General features: G+C 43.7%; 1 protein-coding gene across 2 annotated transcripts; it reads right to left on the reverse strand.

Moving 5' to 3' along the window:
* Nucleotides 1-746: 746 nt before the first annotated feature.
* LOC112250391 (WD repeat-containing protein 26) lies at nt 747-16,477 on the reverse strand. Of its 2 annotated transcripts, none has more exons than XM_024420491.2 (14): nt 15,744-16,477; nt 13,514-13,613; nt 12,919-12,975; nt 8,781-8,917; nt 7,887-7,984; nt 7,516-7,672; nt 6,719-6,857; nt 6,406-6,546; nt 5,593-5,712; nt 5,077-5,222; nt 4,647-4,725; nt 4,310-4,439; nt 3,811-4,005; nt 747-3,696 (listed from the first exon to the last, which is right to left on the reverse strand). In XM_024420491.2, exons 1-14 carry the CDS (start codon nt 16,028-16,030, stop codon nt 3,671-3,673), a joined length of 1,812 nt encoding a protein of 603 aa, XP_024276259.1. In that variant the 5' UTR covers nt 16,031-16,477; the 3' UTR covers nt 747-3,670. The 2 variants fall into 2 exon arrangements, with proteins under 2 accessions (XP_024276259.1, XP_024276258.1); XM_024420490.2 differs by having other exon boundaries at nt 7,498-7,672.
* Nucleotides 16,478-18,907: the final 2,430 nt, after the last annotated feature.

Consider the following 18,907-nt stretch of genomic DNA (forward strand, 5'->3'; position numbering starts at 1 on the left):
GGTCAGTAGCTTGCCTTACAGGATTCTTAGTTAAAATGCACATTTGGCTTATTTCACCTATTGTTTCAAACTGGAGGAAACGGTCAAACAAATGAATAATCGTTGAATATTGTCTTGAGTATTAAGGCATTGAACCATAGACTGTTGTATGTAGGCTATGTTATGTAAATAAAATGCTATGGAAAATGTTATTGCAAGCATATAATTTCCCACCAGGTGGCGGTGGTGCGCTAATTTAAAGAGGAATGGAGAGAAAGGTCTATAGTTGAGAGATTATGCAATTACTCTATGGCCTATATAATACATGGAGAAAACGACTTCACAAACGCACCTCAAATTAGAAATGTATTTCAAACAAGATTGTTAACTTAAAATAGTCACAATTTATTGGTAGCAGTTCTTGTTTATCCCTAAATTTGGCATTTGATCCCCTCTGATGCACACACTACTATGCCTCTTTGCTGCCATGCTGTTTCTCTGAATTACACCAATGTCATCAAATGTTCAAGTGTGTGAACCAGTCAACAGTACTAACAAAGTTAAACACAGGAAAATGAGGGCTCCTTTCAGTCTGAGTAACTTTCCTCTAAAGTCTGTTGAGCGATGTTGCCTCTTTACACAAACCTAAGGTCAGTTTAGCTCTGTACTCCCTCATGGTTATGGGGAACTGTGGATAGGATTGGATAATGTAAACTGATCCCATATCTGTAATCCAGCCCCTTGATACTTCCATGTTGGGCCACAGCTCTTTTTCAAAACCCTGAAAGCTTTATTGAAAATATGCACACAACAGTTCTCCTACACAACGATACAAAACAGTACAATCACTTTTGTAAATGAAACAAACGCAAACAGATCCCCGTCCCACAATTACTCTTTTAATCTGCTACCGTAAACCCTTACTCCCCCAACCCAGCCCCAACACCTCCAGAGAGAGAAATAAGATAGTTATTAGCTTCAAATCATAAACAGTCCTAGAAACTCCAAGACAAAGGAAGAGTAGACACCAAGTTGCATTCAGACATAGCATGTCACCAGCAGGTGAATTATAACTTTGTGAAAGCTTTTGGGTTCTTCACTTTTTATTTGCCTCAACTCCTCAGACATGACATAAGGTGTGGATGGGCAGTTCAAGTCCATTCAGGGGTCCAAGAGATGGAAGGTTCTAGAATGGGAAAAGCACCATTCCAGAATGTGAAACACAGATCGTGGAATCACACATACCTACAGAGCCACGATCGAGTCTCAAGTGCTTTGATTTTGGTAGGGGTAGAAACGGCAAACGCAACCAACAGTGGCACAAAAAAAACCACAATTTTTTTGTCCTGGACATATTCCACAGAGACATGAGTATTGAATCACTGCACAATGTCTCACTTTTAAAAGACGAGGGGTGGACATTTTAAACCTGATTCTTAAGGTAACACACTCCCAAAACATAACTCACCCCACTCATATTGGCATGAGTGTTACTGTGCATATTCACTATTAATATGTAAGAATTAGTGGATAAGTAAAAATGAAACCCGAAAGACAAAACTAATCATAAGATGAATTTAAAAAAATATATAGGACACCAGTTGTCTGGTTATATTTTAATATGATAATACAGGGAGAGAGAATGAAATTATATAATGAGAACAAAAAATGAAAGTAAGAAAATATTTCATAAAAACGGACAGAAAAGCGTTCTTTTTAAACATTTAATATCAGTCCATAGCAAATAGTCATTACATACCCCGAATCGGGAGGAAGAAAGCTCTGTATGGTGCCTTCATCACTGAAAAGGAGGACTTGGCTGGAGAGAAAGGGGTGTTGTGCAGAAATCAGTCTTGCTCAGTAAGGGCTGTAAGCCTAAGTAAGATGGAGCAGCTATGCCTGTGTATATGCCGGAGGTTGTGTTTGGTTCTGTATGCTTAACATTAAGAACGCTGTACTACTGTGTACTGTGTAGGGTGCATGGAAGTGTGGCGTGAGCCAGATTCCAATATGATCACTTCCACCCATAAAACCTTGCCTATACCTATCCAGCTCTGTCAAAGGTGTGACTAGGGGTAGACCTCAGTGACGTGTTTTGGGCGTACATGTGGGTGTGTGTCTGGAGGGGACAGGCGGGGGTGTGTGTGTAAAGGGGAAAACTCTGTAAAGCTGTGTATTTTCCCACAAAACTGATCCAACTCCGGTATCTCAGTGCCATTCCAATGGTAGGTGTTGTTAAGGAGAAATATATAAAAAAGCAAAGTCAAATGTAAAAAGAAAAGCCCAAGTTAAAAAATAAAAAAAAAAGAGTTTCTACAAAATGGCTCTCCAAGTATTCTTTGTTCCACAGATAGAGGTCGCTCTGGGGTTTTGGATTAATTTGAATGGGATTAAAATCCTCTTTATAATTTCACTGGGGGAGGAGGGGAAAGCATGATCTTCTGCTGGTGTGCATGCCCCTGCATTCACTCACCTAAACAGAAACACAGAAGTTCACCCATACACACAAGCTCATCCATACACACACACACACACACACACACACACACACACACACACACACACACACACACACACACACACACACACAGTCCTCAGTGTACGGCAATAGTTGCATGTACAGACCTCTACATCCAAGAGTATGTCATTCTTAGAGATACTCAACACGAGGACTGGTTCACGCTTGGCCCTACAGCGGAGACGCAACCACACTACACCAGCTACCACTGACCTCTCACCTTTGACACCTGACCTTTACCCCCTCCCAACAGGCAGATCTAGTGGAACTGTGAGCTGTGCGGTTGATAGCTTAAGCTCGGAAGCGGGAGATAGGGGGAGTCAGAGGGTGCGACTCGGGGGACATTGGCGCGAGTGTGTCCGTGTTAGACTTTAAACAAGGGATAAAAATAGCTTTTCCTAATTGAGAGAGTATTCTTCACACTAAAGCACTCCACGGCCACTACTCCTAGTTCAACCCTAGGATTCACCTGTTAAATGATAACAATAAGAATGCTATGACTATCGTAAAAAAAAATCCAAAGTAAGCATAGCCTTTGAGTTTTTCTTTGTCGGTTGGTTGGTTTTGTGTTGATTTTCTGCTTTCATCCAACAACTCAAGTGCGAAGAAAGGAGCAAGAGGAGAAAGGAGAACAGAAAAACTAATAAACGGAAGAGTTGCTATAACCCCCTCCACCCCTTTTAACACCCCATCACCCTCCCCATGGACACACACGGGTAGGTGAGAGACAGATGACAGACACGGTCCAATCCATGTAGATGGTCTGTAATGGCTGTCTGAAAGGACAGGGGCGTGATGCTGTGCCTGAGGCCCAGGGAAGAGGTGGGTTTCCAGGGGAATATTCAGTGGAGAGCCCCTGGTGTGGCTGTGGCCTTGCTGGGAAAGGGGGTGGGGTGGAAGAAGAGGGAGCCAGCAGGGAGTACCAATGGATCAGATCGATTTCCCAGGTCACTGGTCTTCCAAGTCACTGGTTCTGGTTTTGGATGAAGACCTAGTTTTGTAAGAGTGTTTTCATCCTCACCTCCATAGTTTTGCCCGGTCATGAGACAATTGATTTACTTTTCTCTGTTTTGTAAGGTTTTGGATTTCGTTCTCATTTTGATGTTTATTTCTTGTTGGTTGGTTTTATTTCTTGATGTAAAAGAGAATAAGTTTTCCATTCCAACGTCACCATCAACTGTCCATGTTGCTGCAGTTCTCTGGGGAGAGATGAGAGTGACATAATTACCTGTAAAACTTTTGGCCTTTCTACGGCCATTGAACTTATGGCCTTACTACGGCCATTGAACTAACAAAATGCTAGCGGTATTTACCGTTGAGCCCGTCGACCACCTGTGTGTCGAGGAAGGGTGCGGGGCCCCAGACACGCACAGTGCCGTCGTCCGAGGCGGAGGCCATGAGGCCTGGGATGGCGGGGTTCCAGCTAACGCAGTTGACTGTGCGAGTGTGCCCTGTTAGTTCAGCGATGGGTAGCTCACTGCGTCGGTGCCAGATATAGACCTTATGGTCTGGGGGTGGGTGTAAGAGAGAGAGAGAGAGGGGGTTTACAATGGTATTAATATAGAAAATATCAGCCATATGTCAACCTTCCTATGATATGCTGAAACGGTTGCTGTATTTGTGTGCTAATAACTATGTATTTGTATGTGAGAGATGGAGACATGGGTTGAGCCCATAACTGGAACACACCCATAGTGAGGGTGTGGTGAACACGTTTGTTGTAGGTCTCAACAACTACAACACTAATCCTAAATTTGAGGAGTAGCTGTGGTCAGTGCCTAAAATGGCTGCTGTTGGGTCTGTGGGTGGTACCTTCGCTGCCGCTGGCAATGAAGTCTTCATTGTGGCCTCCGAAGCAGGAGTGGATGGTGTAGAAGCCCTGGGTCACACCTTGGTACTTCCTCACCAACACTCGGTCCTGCAGGTCCCAAAGATGCACTCCCTGTAGGAGGAGAATGGAGGGAGGAGGGGAGGAAGGAGAGGGAGCAGTTAGACACTAAACACAGCCATTAGCACTGGTACATTCTCCTCCATCTCCCTCACACAAACAGACACTAGTCCACACACACACACAGAGAGAGACAGACACACAGAATACTGCTGGTACAGTCCTTTCAGTATTCAAGTATAGCACCCTCTCCCCATTCACCTGAGTTGCTACATTTAACAAAGCTAATCTTCCGTTCTTGGAAACAGTGAAAGACATGATAGGATGGTCCTCCTGAACTCTGTAAAAGAGGAATTCACAACAGAGATCAATCACTGATCTGTGTTCTGTTCAATGATATCTGTATACAGACAACTTCATATGTAAGAGGAGTCATTCTGAAGGTATTACTTGGTCCAGTAAAGCTTCCTTTAGGTCTGTTAATAATCTATTTATAAAACATGAATAAAAAGTAGGAAACAGTTAGTAATTCATGTATAATTTGTTCATGTATTCATTATGCATGTATAAACCATGCATGTATAAACCATTTATTACTAAGACTTCTGAACCATTTTGTTGTTGTTAATCTACTGAATAATAGTCAGGAGGGTGATTGTGATCTGGTACGGGGAGAAACCGCAGCCCTCACATGTTTCTGTCCGTTAGGTCCTCAAAGTTGTAACCCCGGATCCGCTGGTGAGTGTCTGACGCTAGCACAGTCCTGCCGTCCCCCACACACCAGAGGCACTGCACACGCACGCCCTCCCACGAGTCCAACAGGTTACCATCCAGGTCCTGGCAATCATACACACAGGCCAGAAACAGGTAGAAAATCAGACAGACAGATTCAGACACACAAATACACAGTTTGTAATATACTAGATCCTGACCGTCTCTGTTCTGAAGGTCAGCAGGTTCTTGTCAGCTAATCAATAAGAAATGAAGGTGCATATCTAAAAGTAGTCTGTCCATTTACTGTATTGTATTAGTCCCTCCCCGCTGCAGTATAATTCATTCCTGCTGTCCTGTATCCTCCCCACTACTCACACACTGGCAGGACAAACTGGAAGAACCAACTGACGCTGGTATATCTGGTGGATAGATCACACACACAGCAAACTGGTAGAACACACTAATACACACATCCTCCTTTTACAATACTTACACACTGGTAGAACTGTCCCCTCTGTCCCCCGGTGACAAAGCGTTTCCCGTCAGGGTTCCAGGCCACACTGGTCAGACTGTCCTCATGGGACTGGCTCATCTTGGTCCGCAACTCGCCCGTCTACCCACCAGGGCACAAACACCACTCAGTCAGTACACAGACACTGAAGAGTTCCCAGCCTGGATGTCTACTGCACGGCTGTTTTTAACAGGCCCATGGGTCTCCCGAGTCGCGCAGTGGTCACTAGAGATTCTGGGTTGGAGTCCAGGCTCTGTCGCAGCTGGCCGCGACCGGGAGACCCATGGGGCGGCGCACAATTGGCCCAGCGTCGTCCGAGTTAGGGGAGGGTTTGGCCGGCAGGGATGTCCTTGTTCCATCGAGCACTAGCGACACAGTCGTCAGGTGTACGGTGTTTCTTCCGACACACTGGTGCGGCTGGCTTCCAGGTTAAGTGTACATTGAATCAAGAAGCAGTGCGGGTTGGCTGGGTCGTGTTTTGGAGGACGCATGGCCCTCGACCTTCGCCTCTCCTGAGTCCGTACGGGAGTTGCAGCGATGAGACAAGACTAACTACCAATTGGATACCACGAAATTGGGGAGAAAAATGTGTAAAAAAAAAAAAAAACAGGCCCATCTAAATCAGGTACTCTGACCAATAAATGACATTAATTGATGTGTTTCTATTTATTGAACTAATTAATTAATTCAATCAACCCTTGTCCTGGACAGCTGCAGTCTATGCCTGTACAGATTTTTTTTACCTGCACTAACATACTGTTTTGCCATTCGGGGTATGTGTGTGTGTTGCCATACCTGGACGTTCCAGAGCCAGAGTTCGGAGCAGTCATCGGGTCCGCAGGCGATCAGGTAGGCGTCGTCAGGGCTCCAGGCCAGGTAGGACACACCGTAGGCATGGCCCTCTAAGGTCCGCAGCAGCTTCAACTGGTGGCTCTCCTAGACAGCACACACACAGACACCAGGCTCCGCGTTAGAGTAAAGCACTAACGGAAAGACAGTAGATGGTGGCCATCTTTGCCATTAATGCAGTAGATGACTCCTATAGAGCATATAATGGGAATGTACACAGCAGATAGTGTGGGGGATTTGGGCTCAGTGTGGTACTCACAGGGTCCACCTGCCAGATGATGACGGTGGTGTCTTTGGAGCCGGTGGCCAGCTTGGTGCCGTTGTTGGAGAACTTACAAAACCACACCTCGTTACAGTGCTCTGTGAGGATCTGCTGCGTGTAGCACGGGAACTGCTTCCTGTGGACAGTGCCAACCAGGAGAGAGGTCAACCAAGGTCAATCGGTCAAATAAAAGGGAGAGAAAGAAGAAAATGAAGGACAGTGGAGAGGGACAGAGAGAACAAGGTAAAGAATGAAGAAGAGCGGATAGAGAGGCTACTGATGGGAGTTGGTCATTTATTCCTCGTGTCCCTAATAAAAACTTTTAAATTTTTTTTAAAACTAACTCTGCATTGTTGGAAAATGACTCGTAAGTGAGCATTTCACTGTTTTTCTACACCTGTTGTTCACAAAGCACGTGACAAATAAAACGTATGTGGTAAATGATTGAGGGTGATCTTTTCAGTTCACTTTACGACTCTTGCAGTGCGCAACATTTCTGAAATCAAAAAACATCGTCGCATTCCAAAAATATTGCAGATCGCTACTGCATTACATGCAACTGATCTGGGTTCTTGAGTTTTTCCAGGTCAGGTCAAGAGGTCAGGAAAGCTCTGTATCACACACAAAGACCCTGTATTTAAACACATGCCTTTCTTTATATCCACATAAATGATTGCCTCTATCTTTACCGATGTCTACAGCAGGTATCGTAAAAAGGAGAGGTTTTCAGGTTTCGTTTTTTGCACATTTCAGCTGTGTTTGGCAGAAAATGTCACCCTGAGTGTGTTGCTGACCGGCTGCAGACGTGGTCCAGGAGCAGGGAGACAGAGTCCAGGCTGCTGTCCAGTTTGGTGTTGTGGTAGAGGCAGCGGTCCCTCTGCAGCTCCACAGCCTGTCTCAGCAGGGTCTGCAGCCTGCGTGGGGGAAGCATCACCGACGGGGGCAGGTACGCTGGAGAGGGAGTGGGTTGGAGAGAAGGACAAGAGACAGGAGTCAAACTATAGTCCAGTCTGAAGTGCATCCCTAGACCCCTGTGAAGCCCTGTGTGACTTTGTGTATACGGTGTCATGAGGCTGTATGTGACGTAGTGTGTGTATTTTTGTGTTTATATGAAATGTGTGTTTGTGTGTGTGTGTGAGTGGTGGAATGTGGCCAGTGTTCTCACTCTGTAGCTTGTCCAGCAGTCGGCAGCGTGAATTTGCGCCTTTGCCGTCCCACTCTGCCTTGGCTCGCAGGTCCTCTGCATGGCTACACATCAGATACCTACACAAAACAAAAAAACAGTCAGACTACAACATACTCCACTGGGCAAATACTTGTTATGCTTGACCTCTAATAACAGTTTAATTAACCTGTATACGCTGGTTATTACTCCAAAGCCACATTGAACTCTCACTCATCTCATATGTATTTATTGTATTCTATACTATTCCACTGTATCTTAGTCCGTGCCGCTCTGACATCGTTCGTCCATATGTATATAGTATTAATTCATTCCTACTTAGATTTGTGTGTATTGGGTATATGTTGTGTAATTTGTTAGATATTACTTGTTAGATATTAGTGCACTGTCGGAGCTAGATGCACAAGCATTTCGATACACCCGCAATAACATCTGCTAATCACATGTATGTGATCAATAAAATTTTATTTGACAATGTGACTGATCAACCACTGACGCAAATTTGGTTGTTAGTTTTTCTTGATAAATGTAGGTTTCCACTGACTGCTTGAGAGACAGAGTGGCATACTTAGTGAGCATGCGGATGCATCTGATATTGACTAATTCATTGATTCTTTTATTTACCCACTGAATATTTGGATCCTGTCCCGAGTTGTACTTGACCGTGTGACAGTTGATGATTGACTTACGTGTTGACTTATGTAAATGGTGCGATTGATAGACAGGCAAACCCTCTGAGGATGCTGTTTGAACAGATTGATCAGACAGCGGATTGATATGATTGGTAGAAACAGTAATGCGATACTGACTGACTGTGTGGAGCACTGATCGATTGAATCATCCGATGATTATAGTGATCGAAAGGTAATGGCGTACCCGCTGAGAACATGGATGCGGTCCGTGTTGTACTTGAGCGGCGTGAGCTCTCCCCTGAGCACCTGCAGAGCCTCGAGAACCTTCCCATCCTCCAAGTACTCCAGATACTTCTGCTGCAGGAGCAGGAACTTCATACGCTACAGAGAAAGAGGGAGGGAGAGGGGTAGATGAAGGAGAAGAGAGAAAGGTGGAGTAGGAGGTGGTGAGAGATGAAGAAATGAGAGAAATTGAGAGAGGGGCAGGAGGGGGGGGTTGATAGATTATGTAGACAAAGGATGAGAGAGAAAGGGGGGGAGAAAAAGATGAGTAAAAAGGAGAGAGAGGAGAAACAAATGAAGTAAGCAAGTGGTGACAAAAGGGTTTCATAAAAAGCGTCGGGAGCCCAGAAACCTGACCAACAGATTTTAGATGAATAGTAATTAACTCATTTCAGAACATAACACCTCCAACAACTCTGATCCTGTGCTTCAAAGTGTGCAGGCACTCATCCCAGAGAGAAAGAGGCAAAGCGAGAGGCTCGACTCTGCCCCAAGATCTGTCTGAGCGAAAATACAGCGAGAAGCAGAGGAAGTGGGGATCATTGGTATGGAGGTCAATGAGAGAGTTGAATTTGGTCAACATAAAATGTTATTGCTAATTTCCTATGCAAGGCTTATTTGATCGGATAGAAGTTCCATATTTAGGTTGTTAGAAATGTATTTATATACGTGGCATTGCAGAAACCTAGAAAAAAAAAATGTGAATTCAGAGTTGTGCCTGTTGTTTACACAAAGTCTTAACAAAGGGGCCCCCCAGGGGTGTGTCCTCAGTCCTCTGCTGTACTTCCTCTTCACCCACAACTGCGTGGCTTTAAACGACACAAACATCAAGTTTGCTGACCTGATAAACAACAATGACGAGTCAACCTATAAAGAGGTGGTAAGTGAACTGGCATTGTGGTGTCATGACAACAACCTCTCACTCAACGTCAGGAAAACAAAGGAGTTCATTTTTTACTTCAGGAAGCAGAGGAAACATGCCCCGACCCAAATCAACGGTAGAGTCACAAGTTAAGTTCCTCGGCGTTCACTTGTCATGAAACACCACCACTCGTCCAGATAACGCAACAGCACCTCTACTTCCTAAGGCGGCTGAAGAGATCTGACATGCCGACCCAGGTCCTCTCTAAATACTACAGCTGGACAATCACGGCCTGGTACAGCAATTGCGCCATCCACAACCACAAGGCCCTCCAGCAGCTGGTGAAGACAGCCCAGTACATCACTGGGACCGTGCTCCAACCCATTCAGGTAATCTACTCAAAACGGTGCCCGATGGAAGGCACACAGCATCATCAAGCTGTTCTCTTCTTGAGCTGGACTGACCACCTGCTCTGATTCTCCTCAGCTTAGCACACACCAGACTCGTATTATACTGTTCAGTTTATACACTGCCCCCAACATCCCCAAAACACATGTAAATATTGAAGTAGAAATTGTGCCTTCCTGTATTATCCTTATACTAAAAATGTTATTATATTCTACTGCCCATTTACTTTATTTCTTATCGCATTGTCGATAAGGAACCTGCAAGTAAGCATTTCGTTGGACGATGCATACCATGTGTATCCCGTACATGCGGCTAAAAAACGTGAAACTGGTTGGCTAGAATGTTCTCGCCTCCTCCTGCATGCTTTCCGCCTTCGTGGACACTTATGCCCATTATTAGAGCAGTCAGTCCCACATAGTTAATCTTTGCTCATACCGATATCATTTGAGTGACAGGCAGCATTAACATGGTGACAATGAATTGGGGAGGTATTGGTTGGCCTTCGTGTCATGTGGTGGGCGTTGGCTTAACCCCAGAGATCTCACAGTGCCAGCTGTAACTAGCCACTTCCTCGTTAACTTAATACTTGTGACCACAAACAAGAGTGTTAACCAGTCAAAGTATTTTGGTCAGTGCTGACATTTATGGTATTTATTTATTTAACCAGGCAAGTCAGTTAAGAAAAAAATCTTATTTACAATGATGGGCTACTCCGGCCAAACCCGGATGACGCTGGGCCAATTATGCGCCACCTTATGGGACTCCCAATCACGGCTGGTGGTGATACAGCCCGGAATCAAACCAGGATCTGTAGTGACGCCTCTAGCAATGAGATGCAGTGCCTTAGACCGCTGCGCCACTTGGGAGCCCTATTATTAAAGGAATCCATCTTATCTTGCCACAGCCCAACAGACGAGTTACCGCACCCTAACATAGACAGACGTGTGTCCAAGTGCACAACACACACAACCTGTCAGAAGGACCAACACGGTTTGACCTTTTCAATTATAACCATGACTCTGGCATATAAAATGACCATTGTTAAGTGTCCACCATAATCAGCTTGACATAACTTGCATACCTTCTTGCTATATGGCAGGGCAGAAAACGACTATTCCTTTTTAGACATTCATAAAACAGGATATAGTTTACCTCGAGTTAAAATAAATTGTGCAATAACAAGCCTTTGGTTCACCAGAATAAAACTCCACAGGCGCTTGACTAAGCCACAGGAGACCATTTTGAGATCTATCCTTTTCATTCTACTACCACTGACTTTGCTGATAGCTACATTGAAGAAATGTGATTGATGATTGAGATGTGGTTGTCCCACCTAGCCACCTTAAAATGAATGCACTAACTTAAGTCGCTCTGGATAAGAGTGTCTGACTCAAATGTATCCTAATGAGCCTGTCTCCTAATGAGCTAGCAAGGTCTAATCCTCATCATTTAGCCTAGCTGCAGTCCTCCGTGTTCTTTAGATGACATCTAAACACGCTGTACCCGTGGTAGAGGCGACTCCCATCATTAACAATCTCAGAAGAACAGCTGAATGACAAATGAGCTCCATCTCAGGGCTCCACCAGAATATGTATGGATATTAAATGATATACAGAAAACAAAATATACAAGACATACAGTTGACTGAAAATCTACAATGAACCCACTAACCACATTTCCATCTACAGTCTTTATGCAACAAAATTCATACCATATTAAAAAATATCACGACAGCTGTGATGGAAACAGGAAATTACGTTAAAATTGTATAAATGCCAACATATAATTTGTTTGTTCGATATGGTGGGATCTTTGTCTAAAATTAATTATACAAGAAAATGCAGTGTAAACACCTTTGAGCAAATATTGATATAACCATCATATCGAAGTAAACTCAAGTGTCACGCCATGGTGTCCTCCCACTACGACTAGGGAAAACATGCAGTTTAAATTAGGCTACAGATGAAAAAAAGTTATGAACTTCACAGGGTAGTGAAAGTGCATGGTATGAGTTCAATGCTCCTTTCCAATAAAATGTCACAGGTCTTATTCTGGTGACATGATGATCAATGCTTGACTGCCAAGTTGACAAATAAAAATATTGTAGCTCTAATCCATAATCTCATTATGTAGACCAGCCTACCTGCACTGCATCTGCGAGTTGTTGGCTAAAGTGCACATGCCAAGACCAGAGTAGGCACATTTGCTATCTAACGCAACAGCTTGTGACAAAACGATCGGTAGAGTTGAAAATGTGATGGAAACACATTGAACATTAGATTTTTATTCCGTACATGAAAATTAAGCGAAAAATACATTTTTGTGAGCACTAAGTCATCACGCACTGATTTCTATCTGCAACAAGTCAGTTCGATGGAAACACACCACTAGTGGGGAAATTCACATATTTTCTTTATGCAGATTTTCAAAAATGTTGCATGAAAATCTGTCACCAATTAGATGAAACCTAGCTACTAATAATGCAAAATTCTTTAAACACTAACAATGTGATTATACAACTGTGTTTTTGTTGAATAATAATATTGGTGGAACATTTTACTGATAATCATTCCATACACTTAGCATCTGACCAGCAAATTATTAAATGCAGGATACTATACCCCCATATATGAGGATATCTGTTGTAAACATTCCATTCAGTCCGTCCGAGGTATTCTGGAACACTTGAAATTCCAGTCAGAATGGATCCGCCTCACAAAGGAGGGACTTTCTAATCTAGAACAGTCAGGTTGGGGACGGAACCGTTCTAGAACCCGTGGTCCCCTTTCACTGCGTTGATGACTGTCATTCAGGTCAGGTTTGGGCTTACCACAATAGCGTTGGGAGAATGCATCAGTGCCCTCAGCTCGTTGAGATCATTCTCAGCCTGGACCAAAACAAAGAGAGAGAGGGGAGACAAATAGTTGGCTCAGCACTTTCAAGCCACAAAAACGACAAATCAAAACAGTTGACCACTACAATAACCACACTCTTTCTCAGTGGAGGAAGTCAATAACTGTCATTGTCATGGTGGGTGAAGCCATTTTGTGGCTACAGTTCAGATAATGCTCAGTAATATCTGTACTTTTATGGGATTAAAAAAATATTATGAACATTTTTTACAAGCCTTATTTGCCCAAGGCTCTTGGAATCAGAGTATTGTGGCAATGTAGAAGAGAAAGTAATTACACAAACAACTAAGATCCCTACTAGGAACTTAGCAACCTATATTTTCATCAACAAGTTCCAATATTTTATTGATTGGCAGCACTGTTTATGTATTCCATATGTAGCTTAATGTAGGTGTTGTACATGTTATGTTACTAAGTATCTATCACCATGTTAAAGGTACTCTTGAAGAAAATGTGTGCAGGCTATGCCTAACATTAAAGGTGCAGGTGTAACTATGGTAACGTGGGACCCACCTTTTCCCACTCCCCCTCCATGACGTTGTTGCGGAACTTTGTGGCTGAGGTATGTTCCAGTCTGCAGCCCGACTCCTGCATTAGCAGGTCCACTGTTTGACTGCAGAGAAGAGAGTGGGGAAACATTTTTTATTTTTGTTGGCCTTTATTTCACTAGGCAAATCAGTTAAGAACAAATTCTTATTTACAATGACAGCCTACACCGGCCAAACCCTAAACAGGACGACACAGGGCCAATTGTGAGCAGCCTTATGGGTCTTCCGAACATGGCCTGTTGTGATACAGCCCGGGATCGAACCAGGGTATTAGACTGCTGCACCACTCGGGAGGCATAAAAACATTACCTCCATGTTTACAGCAAACATTAGCTGACCATTTGAAAGAGACGGACATTAACGTACAGATGTAAAGGAACTGAAATGTCAGCCCAAAATCAATTGACCACAGAGAGATGAATTAAACATGAATTGCCTAAACATTCATAGCAAACAGCTTAACATTGGCCAACAAGACAGCCAATGAACCTGATATGTTATACCAGACCGACAGACAGGGAGAGAGAGGCATAACATAATCTAAACCATATCCAGCAATAAGTTATAATTCATTAGTAATAATTAGTTATAATTATAGACTAGACCTGTCAACTGTGTGTACCTTTTCTGTAAATCTCTATAAGTGTGCTGAGAAGGTGTCTGTGATAAAATGGAGTGGGGCTGTGCTGACAACATAGCATGATGACATCATCCTCATGTATCAAAGAAGAGACTGGTGCAGCACTGTTTACAGCGTCACCCTGCTGAGTTCAGACACCATTCTCACGTTCCATTCCACTTTTGAAATGTAGGGGCGTCAGTTCCATAGCAGATAATGCATGTATTTATCCCCCATATAAACATACCCAAACAGGCTGTCTTAGCAGCTCCTGTAATGGCAGTTCTACTGGCGAGCAGTAGCAGGCTGGGTCTATCAAACACTGCATTAACAGTCCATTATGGTGACATGGGCCAATTTAGCCATGGAGGGCTCAAAATATTGTGTTCCTCCTATCTATTATTAGAGTCAATCAACATTTATAATCTATAACAGCTGAATAGATGCACATTTCACAGCAGCCATGAAATCATACCCTAGTGGGGAAGTCATTCTGATTACTTCATGGGCCACCATTACCACCAATATGTTTTTCTTCACTACCACCAATAATGATACGAGTTAAACATCGCTCTGACTTTGCATCTGGGGCTATAAATGGTGATTGTGTCCATATTTAGACGACTGCCATTGTTGACAGACTGTCATATTTATTTGTCTGCAAATAGCAACGCCAGAATAATACACGCGGTTAGAAAGATAACCACTGGTTTAAGAGGCTGTACCATGGTTGTTGTTCAAGACGACTGCCGCTCAAAAGGTTTCAAAAGAAGCACTGACCCTGTATTTTTCTACTTTACAGCAATGTATCAAGCAAACTCTTTTATCGACGTTCTTTGTAAACACCAAATGTCAATGTCATGAAAACACGCAATCCATCGAAAGGGCCAAATATGGGAAACACAGGGGAATGAAAACAAATTGACGCTGTCAAACAGGGTATCGTTATTCTCCCTACGCACTTTTGCACAATCCTCTAAAAACGCAGGCATTTAATTTCTGACACCTATTCTAACGTTACACGGTGCCACCACAGTATAAAATAGGCGAAATCGATAAGGTCATTTCAATCAGGCTATGGTCATTTACATCCTTAGTAGCCACAAGTCAATATATATTTTGCAGCATATTTCTCTGTATTACAAGGTGATGTAATGCGATTTCCACCCGTGTAACAAAATACATATACAACTCACAACACGCAGTTCAACTAGCCCTATAAGGTTACTCTGAAAAAAAGTTATTGTGTGGGGTCACGGTAGCCAACCAAATTATGAACTGTCTTGAGTTTTTATTCTGTATAAAAGGTCAGAATAACAATCGTAACCAAGACTGGTGGTTCTATCGACCTACCACTCCGTATTGTGCAAAATGGACCCCTTCTTCCTCCGACTAACGTTAGCTTGCTAACTACCCCCTCCCCCATGTTTGTCTGTCAAACGCAGAATTCCGTTTATCAACGGCCACCACGCAGTTCGCCATTTGAAAAAAACTCACAAATAAATGATATTTCATGAATCATGTGCTTTGACATGTTAGGGGTTTTTCGTTCCAATGACACGTCGTGTAAACTTACTTTAGCCCTAACCCGTGGAGATGTTGTCCTATTAATCGGATGACATCTTCCTCCGACTGCGAAAGGCGTTTCTTCTTTTTCATGGAGCCGACCTCCGAACCAGAGGCTGTGGAAGTCCCTGAGCCCGGTCCGGCTCCGTTATTGGTACCGACACCATTCCCATTGTTTGTGCTGACCAGAAGCCCGTTGAAGTGCGTTCCCCCAGCCGAGGATGACTCCCCGTTTTGCGCGCTGTTCAGGCAGGAAAGCTCTGAATCCTGTCCCTGTCCTGCCCCGTTTGACTGCATGTTATTGCCGCTGAGATTGTTGACAAGGGTCCGGTTAAAGTGAATAGCAGAGGTGGCTTGGTGATGTGGAGAAGTAGTAGCAAGTCCCAAAACAACTCCAGAAAGGCCTGTCGCAACTGTTGAATCCCCGGACTCTCCTGCTCCCTCCGCCGCCGAGGCTCGGTGTTTCTTCCGTGGGGGCGGCGACGCTCCGCCGGTGTCCGAGTCGGAGGAGGAGGAAGCGGAGGCCAGAGTTTCCTCACCGAGAGCGGCCGTGGTTAGAAGCCGGCGAAGCCCCGGGTGGGAAAGGAGGTTTTAGCTCCCAGAATTTAGACTTCGTAACCCGGCTGAAAACGCACTGACTCTGTGATAGTTCCGTCAATCGCTCCGTTTTTGTTGTTGTTTCTCTCAACAGCTGCAACCCCCTAATGGAGTCCAGACACGCTGACGTAACCGGAAATTCCTATACTACCCTGCTTCCGGTAGAATTATATAATGCATGGGTGGCGCATTGGGACCAATTTTGCATATTGATTATGGTTTTATGATAGCTTTAAAGAATTTATATTAAAATTCCAGGCAAAAATTGATTCATAAAATCTGTTTTTTTACTGGAGGAGTCGCAATGGCTTATATTCAAATAAAATAAAATTGTATTTGTCATATGCGCCGAATACAACAGATGCAGACCTTATCATGAAATCCTTACTTAGAAGCCCTTAACTAACAATGCAGTTAAAAAATACAGTTAAGAAAACATTTACTAAATAAAGTTAAAAAAATATCAAATCAAAAAGTAACACATGAAAATTACATAACAATAACGGGGCTATGTAGGGGGTACCGGTCCAGAGTCACTGTGCGGTGGTATAGGTTAGTCGAGGTCATTTGTAAAGTCACTATCCATATTCAGAGGAGATGATCACTTGCACTCAGTGGCGGAACTTGAGTTTTAAACACCAGAAACCAGACCAGAAATAATACTGCAACTCAGTCATTTCACTGTGCTGAGGATTGCTGGAAATACTGTTCTGTACAAGGTTCAAATACACACAGACCTAATGAATGGAAATTAAAACATTTTTAGTTAACACATTATACATACATAATATTTCAAGTGGCATTATCTTACAAAACCTGAGCTCAACTGTTTGAAAACAATAATAGAACATAAAGGATAATCATACTCAAGGCAAAACAAGTCCTGTCACACTAGTTTAGTTGGAGTCATAATATGGACTTTGGGTGGAGTGACATATGTTGTTCTATGAAGTAGTTGCCTATATCTGAATATACACACAGTAGCTAACATCTTGTACATGTACCCATCAATGTAAAAAAGGTATGATTTCATCTTTCAGAGAGCAAGCTGTGCTGCTCATTATAAATGTGTATAAGCTAATAGGCCTACTTTCTCTACTTTTTCACTTGGACTATCAGTTGCCAGAGAATCCAGATGCGGCTATTGGAGTACAAAAGTGAGTGTGTTTTTGTTTTTCTTAATATGTAGAAACGGTACACTTGCCTATGCTCTAACTGTACGCTTGCCCACGGCATTTAAATTTAAGCCGTTAAAACATGTCTCCAGTGGGTTCATATATGTCAGAATGATGACTCCATGTGTAATCTGTACTATGTCTGTTGTATCAGCAGGTGTGGATCAGGAATGGCCCACTACTTGGTGAGGCAGTGCTGTAGTGGTGGTGGGACCAGTGCTGTTGCTACTTTCATGAAGAAGGTTAATAGCTCCCCCTTCCCTTTGACAAAGATAGCCCTCTCCGGATGAAGTGGAATCCATACTCCTTCATGATGTTATAGCAGTCCTCCACCACCTAGGGGCAGTACATCATAGGGTAATGACAGATAAAAATGGTCCACAGGTCTATATGAGAAAGTGACATTTTCAATAAAAATTCGGAAGCAATCTCTCCCCATTGAAAGCAGTTCAGCCTAAAACTGTTTAGTAAATCCTGAATTCCAGCAATAACAACACACATACAGTTCCAGTCAAAAGTTTGGACACACCTACTAATTCAAGGGTTTTTCTTTATTTTACTGTTTTCTACATTGTAGAAATGCCGAGAGTGTGCAAAGCTGTCATCCAAGCAAAGGGTGGCTACTTTGAAGAATCTCAAATATAAAATATATTTTGATTCATTTAACACTTTTTTGGTTACTACATTATTCTATGTGTGTTATTTCATAGTTGGTACAGGACGGCAGGCAGGAAACAGGAGACAAAGGGCTGTGAGACATAGGTTTAATCCTAGACACATGAAAAGTGGGATTGAATACAGAGGGTGCGATGCAACAGAAGAAAGCAGAGGGGCTAAGGATTTTAGAGATGGGGAAAGAGCCGATGAAACGGGGGGAAAGTTTACGCGACTCCACCCGGAGGGGCAGGTCCGGAGTGGAAAGCCATACCCCTTTGCCCAAGCCGATAGCGTGGAGCAGGGGCCCTGTGGCAATCCGCCTGTCGCCGATACCTGGATGTGGTCTTTAGAAGAGCGACCCGGGCTCTCTTCCAGGTACGGCGACAGCGGCAGACGAACGTCTGGGCAGAGGGTATCCCAAGGAACACTCGAAGGGCGAGAGACCAGTGGCCAAGCAGGGAAGGGTGTTACTGGCATATACCAACCACACAAGTTGCTGGCTCCAGGTGGTGAGGTTGGCGGAGACGAAGCAACAAAGAGCCGTCTCCAGGTCCTGATTGGCTCACTCCAACTGGCCATTAGATTGGGGGTGATAACCAGAGGATAGGCAGGCCAACGACCCTATGAGGGTGCAGAATGCCTTCCAGAACCGGGAGAAGAACTGAGGACCACTATCGGAGACCATGTCGACCGGAAGTCCATGGATCCGGAAGACCTGCTGCACCATGAGCCGAGCCACCTTCTT

The sequence above is a fragment of the Oncorhynchus tshawytscha genome, linkage group LG05 (genome assembly GCF_018296145.1).
Source record: "Oncorhynchus tshawytscha isolate Ot180627B linkage group LG05, Otsh_v2.0, whole genome shotgun sequence".
In the NCBI taxonomy this organism is placed as follows: Eukaryota; Metazoa; Chordata; class Actinopteri; order Salmoniformes; family Salmonidae; genus Oncorhynchus; species Oncorhynchus tshawytscha.